The 18,600-nt window shown below is 38.4% G+C and overlaps 1 protein-coding gene across 2 annotated transcripts; it reads right to left on the bottom strand.

Annotated features, from left to right (window-relative positions):
• Window positions 1-1,003: 1,003 nt before the first annotated feature.
• LOC104922296 (Kv channel-interacting protein 2) lies at window positions 1,004-12,300 on the bottom strand. Of its 2 annotated transcripts, XM_019260152.2 has the most exons (9): window positions 11,872-12,300; window positions 4,098-4,196; window positions 3,760-3,884; window positions 3,597-3,666; window positions 2,614-2,684; window positions 2,113-2,220; window positions 1,898-2,002; window positions 1,354-1,416; window positions 1,004-1,251 (listed from the first exon to the last, which is right to left on the bottom strand). In XM_019260152.2, exons 1-9 carry the CDS (start codon window positions 11,942-11,944, stop codon window positions 1,204-1,206), a joined length of 762 nt encoding a protein of 253 aa, XP_019115697.1. In that variant the 5' UTR covers window positions 11,945-12,300; the 3' UTR covers window positions 1,004-1,203. The 2 variants fall into 2 exon arrangements, with proteins under 2 accessions (XP_019115697.1, XP_019115698.1); XM_019260153.2 differs by lacking the exon at window positions 4,098-4,196.
• Between the last annotated feature and the right edge of the window lie 6,300 nt (window positions 12,301-18,600).

Here is an 18,600-nt window from a genome sequence, read left to right as displayed (position 1 = left end):
TTTTGATGCTGCTCTGTTTAAAAGTCAAAAGAATTAGTTTTTTTCTCTAGTAGAAGCCAAAACTCAGCTCAGAGCAGCTGGAAATTTTCCTTTGTTTCTTTCTCTTTTGAGTGCTTGGAGATATTCATATTTATCCTTCAAATTATTTCTCCTTTTTCTAGCAAACCAAATGACAAGAATTAGTATCAGCTAGTTACCTACTAAAGTAGAATCATTACAGTAAAGTGCAAGGTGAAGATGGGTAAAATTAAACCAATTAAATAAATGGGTATTGCAGCTTTGATGTCCAGTATGCATTTTTTCCTTATTACATACTGAGAAAATATATTTTCCTGCACAACAAAACCTCTGTATGTCCATTATGTTTAGCAAAAACTGTAAAATGGCAAATATGATGTTTGAACCTGTGGCTGTAAAATCTGCAAATAGAAGTCAAAGTTAATACTTTTTAAACAATTATGCACTTTTGCATAGGTACTGTGTTGTTTTATTCATCGTCATCATCATCATCATCATCATCATTATCATCATCATCATCATCATTGATTTACCATATCCATATAGAAAATATATTAACACTTTAAATTTCATGGCCAGTCAAAACAGACACATCATGCAGACACAATATACAGTATTACCATAAATGTGAGTGAAGGACAGAGAAGATTTGATAACATGTTGCTAAGATTATTGCTTAATTTCAAACTTCATCCCTTTATTACAGCCGTCCATTGTTGTAGTATGAGTGTGAGTACTGAAAGTGTGTGTTATATTTTTGAGCACAAGTCAGTTACTTCCATGTGTCTGCACATTCATTCATGCAATAGAGAAAGTATGATAATAATATTTTGGATGGGTGAAGAGGCCACAGCAGTTACCTGTTTTTGATCCCTCTCTTTTTATCAGAGCTAATCGTCATTGAGCAGCATTAAATATGCTTGATCTAACTGGTCTGCACAGCTCATTTGGTCATGATCTTAAACCACCAGAATCCAACTTTTAATGCCTTATCGAAACACTTTTATTTAAATGAAACATTTCACAAGGGTTCACAGGGTTCAGGGGTAGATATCCTCAGGTTCATTACACCCTGCACTAGTCTGTTTACCCCAAAGAGACACTGTCCAATCTGGCTGGAGGCCGAAGATCTGTAGATGAGCGTCAGAAAGGAGGGAAAATCTCATGTCTGTGTCCACCAGAGCCTTAAATCACATTGTCAAACATGTGCATGGACTGCATGATGTTTTCGTCCTGGAGGGAGAAACAAGGCGTCAGTTAAATTACTGGGAAAGCTGCTGATGGAGATGAAAGTTTTGTCAGTCCAGTCATTAATCCATAAATGATGCAGAAGACCTTTTGGCATGTCTCCAGGAACTCCTCAATGGTGACCACTCCGTCATTGTTCCTGTCCATTTTCTGAAAAAATGCAAAATACAAGCACAGATGTTTCAAAGGGTAACTTAATGGTACCCTGCAGAGTTTTCTTGTTATGTTTACATTCATGTTTCTCTCCAAAGGGAAAGTTGTGTTAACCTGCATTTTTTTTTTTTACATTCATCCTACATTCTTCTTCACTGCCTTTTGCCAGGCATGTGCATCTTTGTGCATGTGCAAGAGATACAAACAAATCACGGATCTAATTCATAGTATAAAGTATCCATCAGTATAAATCACACCTCACAGTTAATCTAATTAACGGCAAAGACGTGGATCGTCATTGAACCTAAGGAAGGCTAAATGACACCTGAGTGCTCGAACAGGCCACCACAGCTTTTATATAATTTAAATGGATGAGTTATATAAAAAACTGAGAACGCAACTTAAAACAAATTCACTTTGAGTTTAGCATCGGAAGATATGTATTGATTTGACGATTTATGTTAAATTTATGATTTACCTGGAAGAAGTTGTCAACATGGTCCCTGGGAGCACTATCCTTAATGTTAGGGTACGTATACTTCCCCATCATGTCATAGATAGAGTGCATAATGTCTGTCATCTCCTGGACGGACAGAGGGGAGAAAAAGAAACAAGTGAAACATCACCACCACCAAGAGCTGCCAACACAACTTTAATACAAACAGAGAGAGAGAGAGAAAATGGTTTAAGAACCTCTCTGGTGATGCAGCCATCTTTGTTGAGATCATACAGATTAAAGGCCCAGTTGAGTTTATCAGTGACGGAGCCTCTCAAGATGATGGATAGACTTATAACAAAGTCCTACATCAAGACAAAGAAAGCCAAGCAATGTTTAGGAAGCTGTAACATCAGAGGACATATGATATGTCTGTGGTCAATAAAGCTGATTCTGAACACAGTTGTTGCCACATCAACATTTGTGTGATGTTTTGTCACAATCAGTGTATACATTTTAGAGTTAGGTGTTTTGTGAAGTCACACCAACCATGCCGTCCAAAATCTAATCAGTGCATGCTTGAGTCCAAGTGGACATTGATGCCAAATATGAAGAAGTTCCTGTAAGGCATTCTTGAGATAACACTTTCACAAAAATGGGACGGACAACCTGAAAAGATTATGCCTCTGGCCTCACACACACAAGAGGCATAAAAACATTCGGCTGGACAGCAGAGAGTGAAAGTTTGGAAAAGTCACCTCAAAGCTGACAGATCCATTATTGTTGGTGTCAAAAGCTTCAAACAGGAAATGTGCATACATACTCGAATCTGTAAGAAAGATGAATACGAATACAGATAAAATAAGTGCAGCAAAGTGCAGTATGACATGCAGTCAGAGTGTCCTGCAGGGATTGAATAAGAAACAGTAAGGTTTTGAGTTTAAAATTATGTTTAGTGATAATCTTGAAGCCTGTAGTTCATCTATGTATGTCTGAATAATTTGTGCATACATTTTATCAACAGTGACACATGAAAAGTTGGCTACACACACATATTTAAGTTACAAACATACATTTGAGTCATATTTGTTTAAAGACAAATTGCACCTTTTTTCTACACATTCATAAATTTGTGTGATTATTAACCCATTCGTTTGCAAAGGCTAACATACAATACAGAGGCTTTTTGTGAAATCTCAAAATTGTCCCTAATTTGACTACTTCTTCAAAGATTAATGCAGATGATTTCTCAGACGAGCACATCTAAAAGGACCAGTGTAGAGAATTTAGTGTTCTGTAGCAGAAGGGTCGTTTCACAGTCTCCTTCAAAGCATGAAGGAGAAATTCTGGGCTACAGTAGAAACTTGGCACTTCAACATGGTGGACTCCATGAGAGAGGAGGTGCGGCGGTTGTAGATATAAAAGGTTCATTGTAAGGTAACAAAAACATAATGATTCTTATTATCAGGTGATTATACACCACTGAATACATAGTAGCATATTATATTCAGATTCAGCCCTGAATCTGACACATTGGACCTTTAACATAGAAAGTATGGACTGAAACACATGATCACCTGTCTCTGGGTATAAACATGATGAAGATCTGGCCTTATACAAAGCTCCTACTGATTTAGAGAACAGCTCATTTTTGGACTCTAGTATTTCAATACCAAAAAATGCTGATAAAATGTTAAATAAAGTTTAAAAACATGAGTTAAAGGAAGATGATCTGACAGACCTCCTTGAGGGAAGAACTTGGAGTAGATGCTTTTAAAAGTCTCTTCATTCACCACACCACTGGGACACTCCTGCGGGAATAGAAAAACAAACTAAGCACTCCCTATTCATACTTTGTAAGAGGAGAAAAAACAAATCACAAATGAAACTTGACTTTGACTGACGTTTTTGAATCCACGGTAGAGGACCTGCAGCTCTTTCTTGGTGAATTTGGTGTGCTGAACGAGACGGTCGAGCCCCTCCGGTCTGTAACACACTGTCGATAGTTCAGCATCACCATCTAAACTTCCTGCGTGGAGGGATGGAGAGAGAAGTTAAATAGTTACTTCCTGAGACAAACGCACAGTGGACAGGAAACACGTCATCCCGAGAGAAAGGAGAAAGTGGGCAAAATAAGGAAGAGGAAATGACAGAGTGGTTGATGTGTGAAAGTATCACCGTTACATTTTTTCAGTGACTAAATAATCTGAGTGACGATAGACTTGTGTGTCCTGACACTTGCTTTGATTAGATGAAGAGCTGGAGCCAGAGCGATAGCAGGGGAGCAGTTTGAGGAACCGCTGCTTTATGGTCTTTTTATTGGGTTTGGATGGTGGATTACCTGGAAACAACCAACCACAGCAAAGATTAGAGGCAGACAGAGCGGCCCACATAGGGAAACATCATGTTAAATGGATAAAACACTGGCCAAACTACACTCAAATACTTTGAATGACTTCTCCATGCAACTTATTAGTGCGCACAAATGAGTTTGCTGACCTGGCTTTAAACCATGTTTGACCCACCAGATCAAAGCTGTTTGGAGAGTGTCCAGCATGAGAGGGCTGAGTGAAATGAGCTCTGAGATACAGAGGTCATACTGAGAGTTCACAGATACACGAGGATAGACAGCAATGTTTTTTTGTCAATGTTATCCAAAGGTCTACAAGATACTTTAAGAGATAGACCTGTCCGCTAATAAATCAATGTGGATTTAGTTTTATTTTGAATTCATTTATTTAAACTAAATCGACTTAAGAACTCTGTTGAGCGATGTCAGTGAAACAAAAAAAAAGGTCATTTTTGAAATTCAGCAGGTTCAACCTTATAAATACAAGCAGATGACAACAGATTTTTTCTAACGCGAAACTTTTGAAAGAGGTTTACAGCTACGCCAGTAGCTCTGTAAGGCTGTACTATGAGCTGCTAGATGCTATGAACATGCTCAGGTGACTGGTGACTCTGCCATTCTCACTCTGCCCTCTGTACGCCTGTTTCTGCACTGTGTGTCACACAACACTAAATATTTCACTGATTTTGGTGGAACTGATTTTCTCTCTGATGTCTTCTGGCGGCTCCGCATGAACTCTCTGTGATTTACAGAGTTTCCCGATGGACAGCAAAGTATACTGTGGTGAACTGTAGCTGCTGTTAGCTAATGTCAGTTCAGTATTTTGCTGTTGGACTAGTAAGCAATATTAGCTGGCTGCTACAGTATGTCTTGTGTTTTTGCACTTGCTGATGTCACTTGATCTTAGTTTAGTGTGTGTGCATGCTAGCATTTGCTAATTAGATAATAACAAAGTAGGCCTACAGATGACGCTGATGGGAATGTCATCAGTTGTAAGAGTATCTGGTCGTTCTTTATTATCTCTTTCCAGCTCTTCATTGAAGTTTAGACAGTACTCCATGTTTTTGTTTATGGCTGCACCATTCAGTCAAATGAAAATAAGATGAAATAAATAAAACAACAACACTTCAGTGAGGTTTTAAGCTAAAAAAAGAAAAAAAAAGAAAAAGAAGAAGAAGAAAAGGATCCACACCCACAAATATTGTGATTACTCTAATAATATAGAGACCAGACAACCACCATCTTGGTCCACTGTCCTTTACACACACAATAAGACAGCACCTACAATAAGCTCTATGTCTGAGTGAGTCAAGAAGCAGCTACAACTAATTATCGACCATAAAGCTGAATGTGGGTACCACTTAATAAACATGTATTCAACAACAACACATCAGGACTCCTCAATTATCAACGATTATCTAATTAACATGTTCACACTCAATTATTCATCTAACCTTCCACCACTAAATATCATACATTATTCATAACTTCTCACTCTGTGATCTTTAAATAACAATCTCTGCCATTTTATTAGTCAAATAAACTATATCTTTGCAGATATTTCAGTATCAGACAGAATGAGATGATACTTTTTTAGTATTTATTTCCAGCTCCTCATTCAACAGTACCTGTTGACAGTGTGCCAGTCAGCCAGCTGCAAAAGTGTCTGCCCTTCTTCCACAGACTGTGGTGTCTCCCTTTTCTCTTCTCCATGCTGAATGTGGTTGTGGTTCAGCTCTGGCTCCTCTGCAGGGCCTTGGGATCAGTTTTCAATCATCTTCAGGGTGCACGATGAGCTTCTTCCTCTGACTGTCAAACCTCTTCTTGATGCCTTTGCTGTCTTTTTATTTTTGTTTGTTCTCTCTCTTAAAAGTTCCCAGCTGATAACTTCGACCAAAGCTGCATGTAGTTGCAGCAAGCGTCTTCATCAAGCCGTTTACTGAACAGAACATTTGAATGTCTTCCCTTTCTCATCCCAGCTCTCCTCCTCCTCCTCCTCCTGTAGAAGCACCAGGAGGTTGACACGCCTGTTACAGTAAAACACAAACTTCCCCTTCATCTATCATTCCCGCATCTGTTCTAAAGCTTTGCCTGCTCCGAAATTCTCTTTGTGTCCTGTTTGAGGGTCTAACTTGCTGAAAGTATCTTGTTTTGTAGTCTCTCTCATCCAAAGCCAGACAAAGAGGCTTTATATTGATCCAAAACAACCCACAAACAAAGTTATGCAGTAGATGTGAGGACCAGTTGTTGATTTATTTTGTTTGATTTCACATTTAACCTGCGGCTTTACTCCAGTCAGTTGTAAGACGATTAGTGTGGATGTCTCTCTCTCTCTATTATTTATTTTATTTATTGTTCAGATAAAGATCACAGCGTTGCAACCTTTTACAGCCTTGCGTTCTATCAGCTGAGAAAGAAAATATATTTGAAATTATTCCCAAATGTATCCTGTAAAGATGATGGTATACAAATTTAGCTGAGAGTATTATTTTGTCAAATATTAAAGGTGCATCACCAGACAGTTATGTGCCCTTCCTGCCACTAGATGGCAGCGTTGAACTACAGTCAGATTACACTCAGAGAGAAAAGATGAACAAGTAATCAGACATGAAGTTACTAAGGAGGGACAGTATTTAATGTTCCCTCATAATATGTTCCTGTCGACTATGCAGTAGTGTTCCTCCATCGTGACCCCAGTCTGGTTTGACTTGTTGGACCTTGTTGACCCCTCTCTCTCTCTCTCTGTTCCCAACATTTCCCTTTTGTCAGTGAATGGGATGGAAGACCAGAGCAAACTGCTGTCCAATCTGAGCAGGTTCCTCTTCTTCCTCGGATGATTCATCTTCCTCTTCAGTTGAAGCAAGTTCAGTGTTGTCTTCCGTTTCAGACACATCTTCCTCTTCTTCTGACAGTTCCTCCTGGTCGAGTTCCTCCTGGTCAAGTTCCTCCTGGTCAAGTTCCTCCTCAACAGGATCCCAAATAAACGAGAGCCTCTGCTGCACTCTAGCTTCTCTTTAGGATGGTGTCTCAGACTTAAATGCGAAAAGCTGACGTGTGTGTGCGTTATCAGAAGCATTTACATCCCTCACATTCCTTCATGTTTTATCACGGACAGAAAGAAATTCAAATCTGCATACAACTTGTTAAAATAAGCATGAATTATAAATTTAATCTTACCAGTTGCTGCCTTTATGTACAATATGTAAATCAAACTATCAAATACAGCAGCTGCACAACTATGGAAAAACAAACAAAGATTTTCAGGACCTCACACACTCTCTCTCACACACACAGGCAGTGAGGATAACACAAACACTTCAGCTTTTTTGATGCTTTTTTATCTGGAGAGCCATTTTGCAGAGACCGAGACAACAAAACAACTTCCCTGCTGTTTTCTTTCTTTCTAGCTGATGCTTTTAGACGTGACAGAGCACAGTGATCAGTCACTGAAATACTTTCTCTTCAGTTTGATGTGACTCATGTGCACAGTAATCCCATAAAAATGTCAGGAGGTTGTTCTTAGAGATACAGTGCATCTTATAAATGTCTTGCTCAGCTAAAGGGTTGTTCCATCTGCTTGTACGAGGTGTATAAGATCATAAACATTAGCTGGACAGAACATAGGCAATATAAAAGATTTTGTTCACACTGTTCATGATACATGATCGCAGGAAATGCAGCGTTGTCCCACGCCACAAAACGGGCATCAAACGCCTCAAACTGATAAACAACACTGACTCTGCACTTATTCCAGCAGGTGCCGAGTTCATCCAGCAACCTCTCCTCAGTTCTGGAGACCCTCTGGGCGTCTTTGATTGCGTGAATCAATTTCAACAAATGCAGCCCTCTGAGGCAGATCAATACACTCCTCCCCCTCTGTTATTAACACACTTAAAGACTCTTTTATCCACGTCCTTTATCCACTGAGGCAAACAGCTCAAACAGCGTATGGAGAGCAGTGAAAGACTCTGAGAGAAATTCATAAAAAGGAAGGCTGCAAGGTGTTGAAAAATACCTCTTTTGATAAATCTGTACAAGAAGTTATACTTGCTAAAGTGAACCCCTTTAGCAGATTTAGGACATTAGAGCATAAATTTGTGAATTTCAGTTCATTTTGAGGGCAGACATAATCAGACAGAATATTTGCTGCCATTTCCAAGCCTCAAAAAGTGAGATGAATGACATTAAAGCCTCCCAAAGTGGCAAATTACCTACTTGTAAGACTATGCTTTCATTAGTTCATGCTTTTCAGACACATTTCTCAAAAAAAGATCTCGCAAATCCACAAAGAAAATACAAAGTGGGACAAAATCTTCTACCCGAAAGTTTATTTTTCTTCTTCCCTATGAGTTAAAAAAGGAAGCATATATTAGTATTCACTCAGAACTTGTCAATCCATTGTGATAGATTATTATGAATATGTAAAGTATAGCAAATGATTTATGAACTATAAATCCAAAATATATTTCCCCACTCACTGGAAGTATGTTTACTTGGGAGGTCATGGCAGTTTAAGTAGAGTCATGCAGCACTAAATGAATGTTTGTAAGCTAATAGTGCTGGGGCAACAGCCTCCATGCTTAACATAATCCTCAAAAGGACAGATTATAGACGTCCATCTCATACAAACCATGAACACACACACACACACACACACACACACACACACACACACACACACACACACACACAAACTAAATTCACACACTCTCCTCCACTGACTTCATGAGCTTACATAGGTTTTCAATTCATTTCACCGCGTGTGTCTTCACGCAGAGGCAGACATCCCGTCATCCATTACATATAATCAGATTTCATTATTTCTTACACAACGTTAATCTTTATACAACACTCCATCAGTCCAGACTAGACTCAATTTGTTTCCTACAACATGAAATCTATTTGAACCCAAGGGGCTTTTATGTTGAAATCAGCCATGTAACCACGTTATATAAAGGTAATATCTGTGTGATCACTGTTGACAGTTTTTGATTAAGAGTGCTTCCCTTGAGTGCCCTGCAAAAATGTCATGACTAAAAATCTGCCTAAGTGTTTTTATGCAAGGACACACATATAAAAAAGCAGGTTTCTCTCCAGACATGAAAATGCAGCTTCACTAGACATGATTGTCCAGTGTGTACAAGTGGAGGCAATATTAGTTTACAAATCGCAGTAACCAAGAGATTCAAAGCTGAAATGCCAAGTTAGTACAAAAACATCAATCTTAAAGGAAAAGTTTTGGGAAATACACTCATGATTCACTTTATTGTCGAGAATAAGAGAGAGGTTTTCATGTCTGTCCAGTAAATATCAAACTACAACCGGCAGCCAATTAGCTTAGCTTAGCACAAAGGCTGAAAACGGAGGGAAACAGCTAGCCTGATCTGGTCCAAAGGTGAAAAAACTTGATTCTTCAACTCATGTAAAAACCTTTGTCCTGACCAAGAAATAGTCTGGCACATAACACCCTTCAACACCATAATGTGTTGTTTTTATGCTAAAGGATTTTGTACAATTTAAACAAATAATTTGCAGAGTGTGCTAAAGGATTTTGTACAATTTAAACAAATAATTTGCAGAGTGTTGATTAAAGAGCTGTTAAGCCCCATTTGAGCCTTTATATTAGGCTACAGCAGCTTCCTGATTCCAAAAAAAAAAAATAATAATAAAAAAAAACCTAGGCAAAATTCCAAAAATGTCGAGCTATCCCATTAAAGAGAAAATAGAGTCTTTCCAGTCTTTCCACACAGAGTCATGGTTGAGCTGCAGCACAGCAGCAGTCAGTCAGCTTCATCGTAAGATGTGAAGTGTAGTGTGGAAAGTGATGACTTGAAAAACATCCAGTATGTATAATGCATGAACACAGTCGGGAGTAAACAACATGAGGTTTTCAGCAGATTTACAGCAGAGCATGAAGACCATTTTCTGCTCAACGGTCTGCATGGTTATTAAATAGAGCTGATAAATCTTTTAAATCCATTTTTTACAGACTTTTCCCATAAGCAGTTCTTACATTTAACATAACATGTCGGTGTATATTCGACAGATACATTATTGAGCTGAACAGTAAAGGCTGCAGTTAGGCAGGTTTGTGCCACAGGCTGTTGAGCACCATGTCGCCTCAGCGCTTCACTCTTTATTAAAAAGGTTTGTTTGTGTCTCCTGAACGCCCCCTAAAGCCTCTGCGTTCATGCACCTGTTCACTGTTTGGTTAACCTGCAGCTGAATGGATATCACACTGGCTATTGTGCCAGTAAGAACTATCAGCTATTAAGTATACCTGCATCTTTATACTATCTGTACATTTCTGTACCACAAGGGTTTGGAAATATCCTGCAAACTCAGTGACAGCAGACGTGAAAGCAGTTATTTTTATACACTTATTTCATCTTTTAACGAGAAAAGACTATTTTGGGAAGTTGTCATAAGATTGTGTGCATGCTTGTGTGTGTGCTTACTGAGCGCTAAAGAGGCTGGTCTTTGCAAGCACTCATGAGGAAAATAAAACAACGAAAAAGTCAAAGAGAGGAGTCTCACTGATCTAATTGAGACTATAAATACACACACACACACACACACACACACTGACAGGTATAACATTACAGGAAGCAGACAAGACTAATATTTTATGATATTACCTCTGATCTGTTCTCCCTCCCCTCTGATTCAGGCATCTTTGTGACTCTTTATCACGATATGAACTTGTTCTCAAGCTTTTTGTAAAGCACATTAAGCTTTTCTCTTATTCAAGTGACCACTGCAATATCAATTATCACCACAGTCAAAACCTCTTGATGTAATTGGACCAACATTCATATAATCTGCAAATAATGATTACTTTTATGATCAATTAATCAGTTGAATAATGTTACAGCCTTACTAATCAGTTAGTTAGTATCAAATGTGAGAACATAATGATGTCTGATGCGGTTTTCAGAGAGCCTAAAGTGACGTCTTAAATTGACCAAAAGATAAAAACCAGCTGGAACCAGAAATCGTTTGCCTTTTAAATGCTTGCCAACTAATTGATTAATGTGTCAGCATTAATGTTACTAAAGATCAATACGGAGAAACAGTAAAACAATGTGTTTTCATACTAATTATCATGTTACTGCAGTCATTTCAGGTGAGACGCTCAGTCCTGACAGGAGCCAACACACAACTTTAGATATAATGAAATGGTCACTGCAGCATCTTTCACAAGGAACCATCCATAATCCAAAAACATATTTCACAAAGCTTCCTGTGTTTTTAGTGTCCTGTTGATCTGACCTGCATCATGCTGTAAACTGATCTGAACATCTGTGTTCTTATAGTAACGATCTAAAGTGTCAATCCAGTTCCAGTTCATGCATCTGCTGCTGTAGTGTCCACATCCACACACACACACACATACACACACACACACACACACACACACACACACACACACACACACACACTGACTTTGAACCCTGGTTTGCAGCAGATGGTTGATGGTTGACTGATGATGAAATAGGTTTGTGGTGTATTAAATCCTCCTTTAGTGTTTTTTTTTTTTTTTTACAGAGCTTACCAAACTTTCATGAGCGCACACTATCAGGAAATCTTAAGCCAGGTCAGCAAACAGCACTAAATCAAACAGGTCTTTCTCACAGATGTTTTAAAAAGATGATAAAAATGATACCTGTAAGCGGGTCGTAAGATCTGTCCAGCTCTCTGGAGTCAGACAAACTCTGGTCCTGACTCCTGGGTTTCATGTTTGCTTCAGTTCTTACCAAAAACCTGCCGGATCTGTGTACACGTCGGAGCCGCAGCTCATCTATGATTTCATCCCTGTTTGCATGCCACTTTTCTGCAGGCGTCAGCCTCTGGTCGCAGATAGAGGATCGACAGAAAGCGTAAAAAGTCCGTGCAGAAAGCTCTCCTCCCTGTGCCACCGCTCGCCTCTATCCAAACTCTCTCCTCCTCCCGCTCAGCATCAGCGCGCACTCACATCCACAGTCTGCGCCTCACGGTCACTTTGAGAGGCTCCCGTGGGTTTAAGGCTCAGATGTAACGTGGATCTACTTTGCTGACTGAAGAGTCTGTCTGTCTGCTGCAGCATCTGCATCTGTCCAAGAGCCGAAAGTGGGAGAGAGACAGAGAAACCACCAGTGGTGGAATGTAACTAAGTACATTTACTCAAATACTTTAGTTACAAATTTGAAGCACTTGTACTTCAGTTTGTTCTTTTTATGTCACTTTATACCTCTATTGCACTGAATTAAAGAGGCAAATGTGCTTTTTTTTACTCTGCTACAGCTTTAGTTACTCTACATGTTAATACATTTTACATACAAAACATGTAAAGTCCTCATAATAATATGATACTTTGTCATAAATGAAACTACCCAACAGTAGCCTATGTATACAGCTGAAACAATTAGTCAATTGACATAACTAAACATTTTTTTATGTCAAAATATTTCATGTTCCAGCTGCTCAAATATGAAACTGCTGCTTTTCCTTTAAATTACTGTCATTATTTAAAAATATTTAATACTTTTACTTTAGTAAACAGTTAGTGACATTTTCAATGCAGGACTTTTACTTTGGTAAAGAAAAAAATTGAAATACTCCTTTCATCACTGCAAAGCATCACAGCTGAGAGGAGAGAGGAAAAGGAGTGATGAAGAAAGACAGACAGACAGACAGACAGACAGAGAGACAGAGGTATTTGGGAGTGTATATCTGCTGATCTATGCTTCACTGATGGATGGTCTCACCTTGGCTCAGGACTTGAAGCTCAGTAGGGAGAAGTAATACCTGTGGATCAATACCCTGTCAGCTCCACGTCCTTGAGCGGGTTGAGCAGAGTTAACGAATGACTCACTCATATTTCAGAAATTGTGGACATCAAGGTCGTAAATATATATTTAAAAAAAAAAACATTTCAATATTAAATCCATAAAAACAGAAGCTGGATGGAGACAGAGGAGATCCCAAAGTGATTTATGGGATAAACTTCAACATTTTCGCAGCTTTGTTTCTCATAATACACTTCAGTTTTAAACACTCAAACTTGTAATACTTTGAGCTTCTCTTGTACATGATCAAGGTTTAAAGTAAGACTTTTTCATGTATATTTAAGTTCATTTAAGTACTATCCAACTTCAGTTACAGGGTCACCTTGTTAGAGCACTATTAGAAGGATAGTCCATTGAAGTTTGAACCGCTCTTTTTGGCTCATATTGCCTCAGGCTCATATAGAAAAGATGATCATTAAATTGATAAGGGACAGGTTGGGAGCTACTTTTGGACTGAACATCTCTAGTTTTCTCTTTGATGTTGTAATTTCCCGTTTCCTGATCTAAAATGATCAAGATTGCCTTTCCACCTCAAGTTCAATATTTTCTTTGCATAGAAATCGTGCTTTTAAAAATCACCCACAAGACGTTGAAAGCTTAAATAACTTGAATACTGGAAGCACACAAGTAACATAAAGTATTGCTCCTCCATGAAGGATTTATTGTGAGAGACGGACAAACAGTCTCTAAAACAACAGAAGCTTTGAGATAAATGCTAGCAGTAAGTAATGACATTGCTGACATGCTGATGAGTTTACCATATTTTGCACATTCCTTTTCATTTCATTTAAATATTGTACATAGTTTCTTTTTTATTATGGTAAACTTACATGGTAATAAACCCAATTCTTTGCTTATTAGCACTAAACGCAAAGTACTGCTGAGGCTGATGGAAATGTCATTCATTTTCAGTCATGAAGTATTGGACACAATTTTGACCTAATGATGACATTAGTTAGGTTATGGGATCATCATGGCGATCCATTAAATATATTTTTTTAAATTACAAAGGTCAACCTGATAGTGAAGAAATATCACCAGAGTTATTAGGGTTCATCATCTTGTTACCTTAAAGTACCAAATTTTGATGTTGAGATACAAGTGGAAACTTTAACTTGCTCAAGACACTAGAAAAAAAATGTAGGGTATCACAAGCATGATCAGGATTCATCCTCTTGAGACCATGAATGCCTGTACCAAATGTCATGAAAATGCAGTTGTTGAGACATTTCACTGAAAGACAAAAAAGTCATCCTCGTGGTGTAGCTAGAGGAAACATGGAATTTATCTTACGGGGAACATGAATGTCTGTAGAAAATTTCATGGCAATCCATCCAGTAGTTGTTGAGATATTTGAGTCTGGACCAAAGTGGCGGATTGATTTGCCATCCATAGAGCTCCGGTGCATTGCACAGAGGAGAACTCCTATTGCCAAGAAAAGCTAAATAATGCTTGTCGGGGATAAAAACAAAAAGTGTGGGGAAGCTTCTTTAAAGACAGACAAGCTGGGGTGAAGGATTATTGTGTCCCCCATCAGAAGACTGATGGGGAGGAGAGGAAATATCTATCAACTGCTGGAGGAAAGGACAAAGAAAAAGGAAATGCAAGGGAGGACACAAAATGAGGCCCGGTGGAGTAAAAAGAATCAAAGAGAGAGATGGTGGTGGATCCAAAAAGAAAAAAGAGGCAGAGAGGAGGAAAAAACAAGACAGAAGAAACACAGTGCAGAGGTATTTGAATATATGATGTGCCATGGGACAGTTAAATCTCACAGTATTGATGGTGTTTATCTCCCAAAGGGGTTTACAGAGGAGTTTAGCATCACCGCAGGCTGGAAAGTGGAGCTGACAGATAACCAATAATGAGCTCTGATTGATGCTTGAAGTTATGCAGGGTATGGAGCGGTGACTCAGGTGACAAATAACACACACACTAATAGATACAGTAGAAGTACACACAAACAGGTGAGCTGGCACTGGCTGTTCACGGCTAAACAGATGATAATATTCAGTAAAACATGTAAAAAAAAAAAATAGTGCCATATGTCCTCAGGGAGTGTCTTTCTGCTTTCATGTTTCAGTTTGAGATGATTTAGTTTTTTCATATTTTCTGCAGATACTGGAACAGGTGAGGACACAGATAAAGAAATTAAGGGACAATGGAGGGGGGCAGGACTCAGGCTAGATAAAGTAGGCAATCTCTCCTCAAATGAATATTTGATGAGAAAGCTGATATGCTTAAATGAAACGTTATAAATACACAGCAGCTTTAATGGGTTATCACAGTAAAACACACAGGCTTGGCTCTGTCAGAGCATCTAAGCTGTCATCAGCACACACACACTGTACAGATTATATCAGGGAGTTGATATAATGCCCAATACAGCCACCGAAATGAGAGGATTTGGAATAGATTCATGTCAGGGGATTGAAATCCACCACATTAAAAAGACATTGCACAGAGTGATCCACAGAAACGGTAAAAAATCTCACTTCTCCACCCTCACATACACAGAAGCCAACACACACGTTCCACTTTCCATGTCATAGTATTATTCCCAGTCTATCCAAAAGCACATTATCATCTCTGGAAATGGATCTTTGCACCGACATGATGCGTACATGACTATTAGAGGGTTATCAGTGTAAGTTTCCTCAACACTAATTCCCACAGTTCTAATTAAGTCTGGGAAAGATACAGAAATACAAAGAGAGAAATAGAAGGAGAAACAGTGTAGCTGTGAGTACTAATGTTTAGTGACCAAGCATTTTTAGTGTGTTTTGGTCATGAGGAGAAAACAGCTTCTTGTTGGTGCATTCAAGTGCTTAAGGATTTGAGTGCCGAACAGTCAATTATATATTTATTAATTATATTGTTATATTGCTGTTATATTGTCTTATAAGAACAAATAAAGAAAACTGGAGGTAGTCTCTGTCACCCACAGGTTACTGAAGAGTCTGTGTGAAGCACAAAATTATGCATAACTTTAGTCCTTTATGAATATAATTTAATGATATAATTTAAAAAATCACCCTCAGTACAGTTGTCATGAATGGGGAAATCAGCTATACTGTAGAGACCAAAACTGTTTTTTGTACCAGGCTGTGAACATGTTGGTTTCTGCTGTGAAGTTGGACATTTTAACATAGAGGCTTATGGTGATTGACTTGTTTTGTAGCCAGCCTCAAGTGGACGTTTGAGGAACGGCAGTTTTTCACACTTCGGCCTTGGCTTCATTTGCCAGCCACAGAGGTCGCCACTTAATTGGAAGAAGACCAAATGAAGGATGTGGATCCAGGAAACATTTATTTCACCCTAAACTCTGCTGTTGGTGGTCTCTTAGGTACCACTCAAACAAGCCAACACATTCTTGGAGCAGGACTGTTTTATTTTAGGCTCAATTTTTGTGCAGCATCTACATTTTTTAAAAGAGTTTTTCTATCTGAATTTATAAATCCTCTGCTGTTCAACAGTTCTCTTATTAATAATCATGATTTCCTTTTGTCTTTATCCTTCTTTTGGGATAAATTTGTTCCAACTTATCAGTGACTCAGAGAAGATTTAGACCAAAGGCACATTAGTGTTAATTTGAACCCTTCTGCGTTTATATTCATTGTGTGTTGGATAGATCACAGTATCAAAAACATGAACATGTTTATAATGTCATATACACCATGAAATCAATGGACTCTCACAAATATTTCAACACCTATTGTTAGCAAAGGTGGACTACTGCAGTATGCAGACGATGCACGTCTATCTACCACAAAATAAAACCCAGTGGCAATCCTCCTCCAAGCATGTGTAAATTGTTGCAAAATTAACTTGACTTTTTAAAAAAAAATTTTATGTTAAACTATCTTCCAGAAACACAGGTGAAATTTGCAAAGAAAATCCGACATTTTGATCACTGACTTGTCCAGAGCCCATTCTGACTTCTGCTCGTTATTTCAAGCAACTTCTGACAAAAGATTTAGTAGATATTTGTGTGAGCCTGAGGGCGCAGACATCATTAGGAAGTAACTTGAGGACAAAGTTTATCAGAGATATTGGCTAATTAGTTTTACAGCAGGAGGGGGAAGGGAGAGTAGATTGAGCAAGCAAGACGGAGGGAAAACACAGAGGATTGGAACAGGATAGTTTCTGTTTTTTCAGAGCGATTTCAGCAGTTTCAGCAAACGGTTCCCATTTATTCACTTCTCAGATAAATATTTAATTTATCAATTCAAATATTTAGTCAATGTGCATTTACAACATATTGATTCTTGTTCACACAGTTTAGTGGATCAGACCTATGTATGTGTGTCCAGACCATTTTGTGAATGTATAGAAAAATTTGATAATGAAATGTATCTGTGCTTTACAATCTGATGTCATTACATTGTACTGACTCGTCACTCAGATTGACTTTCATAGATGTCTTTAAAGTCCTGAAGGAATCTGAAAAATCTTTGTTTCAGATGTAAGGGCATCTTGATTATGTTATGCCATTATTGTGGACTTTTTCGAAAGATGACATTGTAATGATGACATCTTTTATGATTAATAGAAACCATATAAAACTGTATTTTTGTCTTAGTCAAATATCAATGTGCAAATGCTGCGTTTATGATTTTATGCTAAATGTGTTTTCAGCACTTCATTCTGAGCTTTTAAACCTGCAACAACAGATGTATGTCTAATGTTCACTCTCTTAGCTCCGTTTTTAGTCTCCCCCAACTCCTGAGGGAAATGAAACTTTAGCTGCTAATTGCTTCACTCTGTTCACCAACTAGTCACTAACTGTGTCTGTCGGCGGTTTGGTGCAGAGCAGGTAGTGAACAAAGGGCTTTTAGAGCTTTTTCTCTCCTGCTGTGGCTAAAAACAACAACATGAGAATGAATGGAAACAGTAAAACCGTGGGGCGGATTGCTCAACAATGAGCTGAGAGATTATTTTAAACTTCAGATTCAGGTGACAATTCTTTGTAATATCATGATTACAAGTGACCTCTAAAATAAAATATTGATCATAGCACTTTAAGGTTGATACAATACATGGATGACAAGTCAATTTAATAATTACGTTATCTCACTGTGACAGATGTATGAGACAGTACAAAGACACAAATAAACATAAATGGACCACGACTGTGGAGGCTTTAATATGGTTGATCAAGACATTTGTAGATATTTCCCTCAGGTTTTGGTGGAGACCAAAACAGAGCTAAAAGGAGAGTGAGCACCGACTTACTTTGATCAGGTGGAAAAAAAGACTTCTTAGAAGTGAGTGATTGCGTTGCTCTGTGTCTGCTGGACGTTTGAGTAGGTAACTGTTTGCTTAGTTTGTGTTTACAGCTTGTTCTGCTGCCCCCCGACCAAAAAAAACAAGTCATGCAGCTTTAAAAGGTGATGGCTGTATTTGACAGTTGAGTTGAGTCTTAAAAAGAGATTGTGGTCAAAACTACAATAAAATCATTGGAGCTTTGCGTGTAGTCGCCCTCTCTGCAAAGTCACCCAAACACATTCTATCAAATAAGAGTAAGCCGCTTGACTTTTTACTCAACGGTTCATACATGCTCAACAGGG

Source organism: Larimichthys crocea, chromosome X (assembly GCF_000972845.2).
Source record: "Larimichthys crocea isolate SSNF chromosome X, L_crocea_2.0, whole genome shotgun sequence".
NCBI lineage: Eukaryota > Metazoa > Chordata > Actinopteri > Sciaenidae > Larimichthys > Larimichthys crocea.
The sequence above is the reverse complement of the archived record's forward strand: the minus strand, read 5'-3'. Positions and strand labels throughout refer to the sequence as shown.

Bases quoted from the DNA above. Each gene is read 5' to 3' on its own strand.
- LOC104922296 (XM_019260152.2), bottom strand. From the start codon at position 11,944: ATGAAACCCAGGAGTCAGGACCAGAGTTTGTCTGACTCCAGAGAGCTG. The intron at 2,685-3,596 runs GTCTGTCAGATC...TCTTTCTTACAG, and splicing joins CAAGTTCTTCCCTCAAGGAG to ATTCGAGTATGTATGCACAT. The intron at 2,221-2,613 runs GTGACTTTTCCA...GTCTTGATGTAG, and splicing joins ATGGATCTGTCAGCTTTGAG to GACTTTGTTATAAGTCTATC.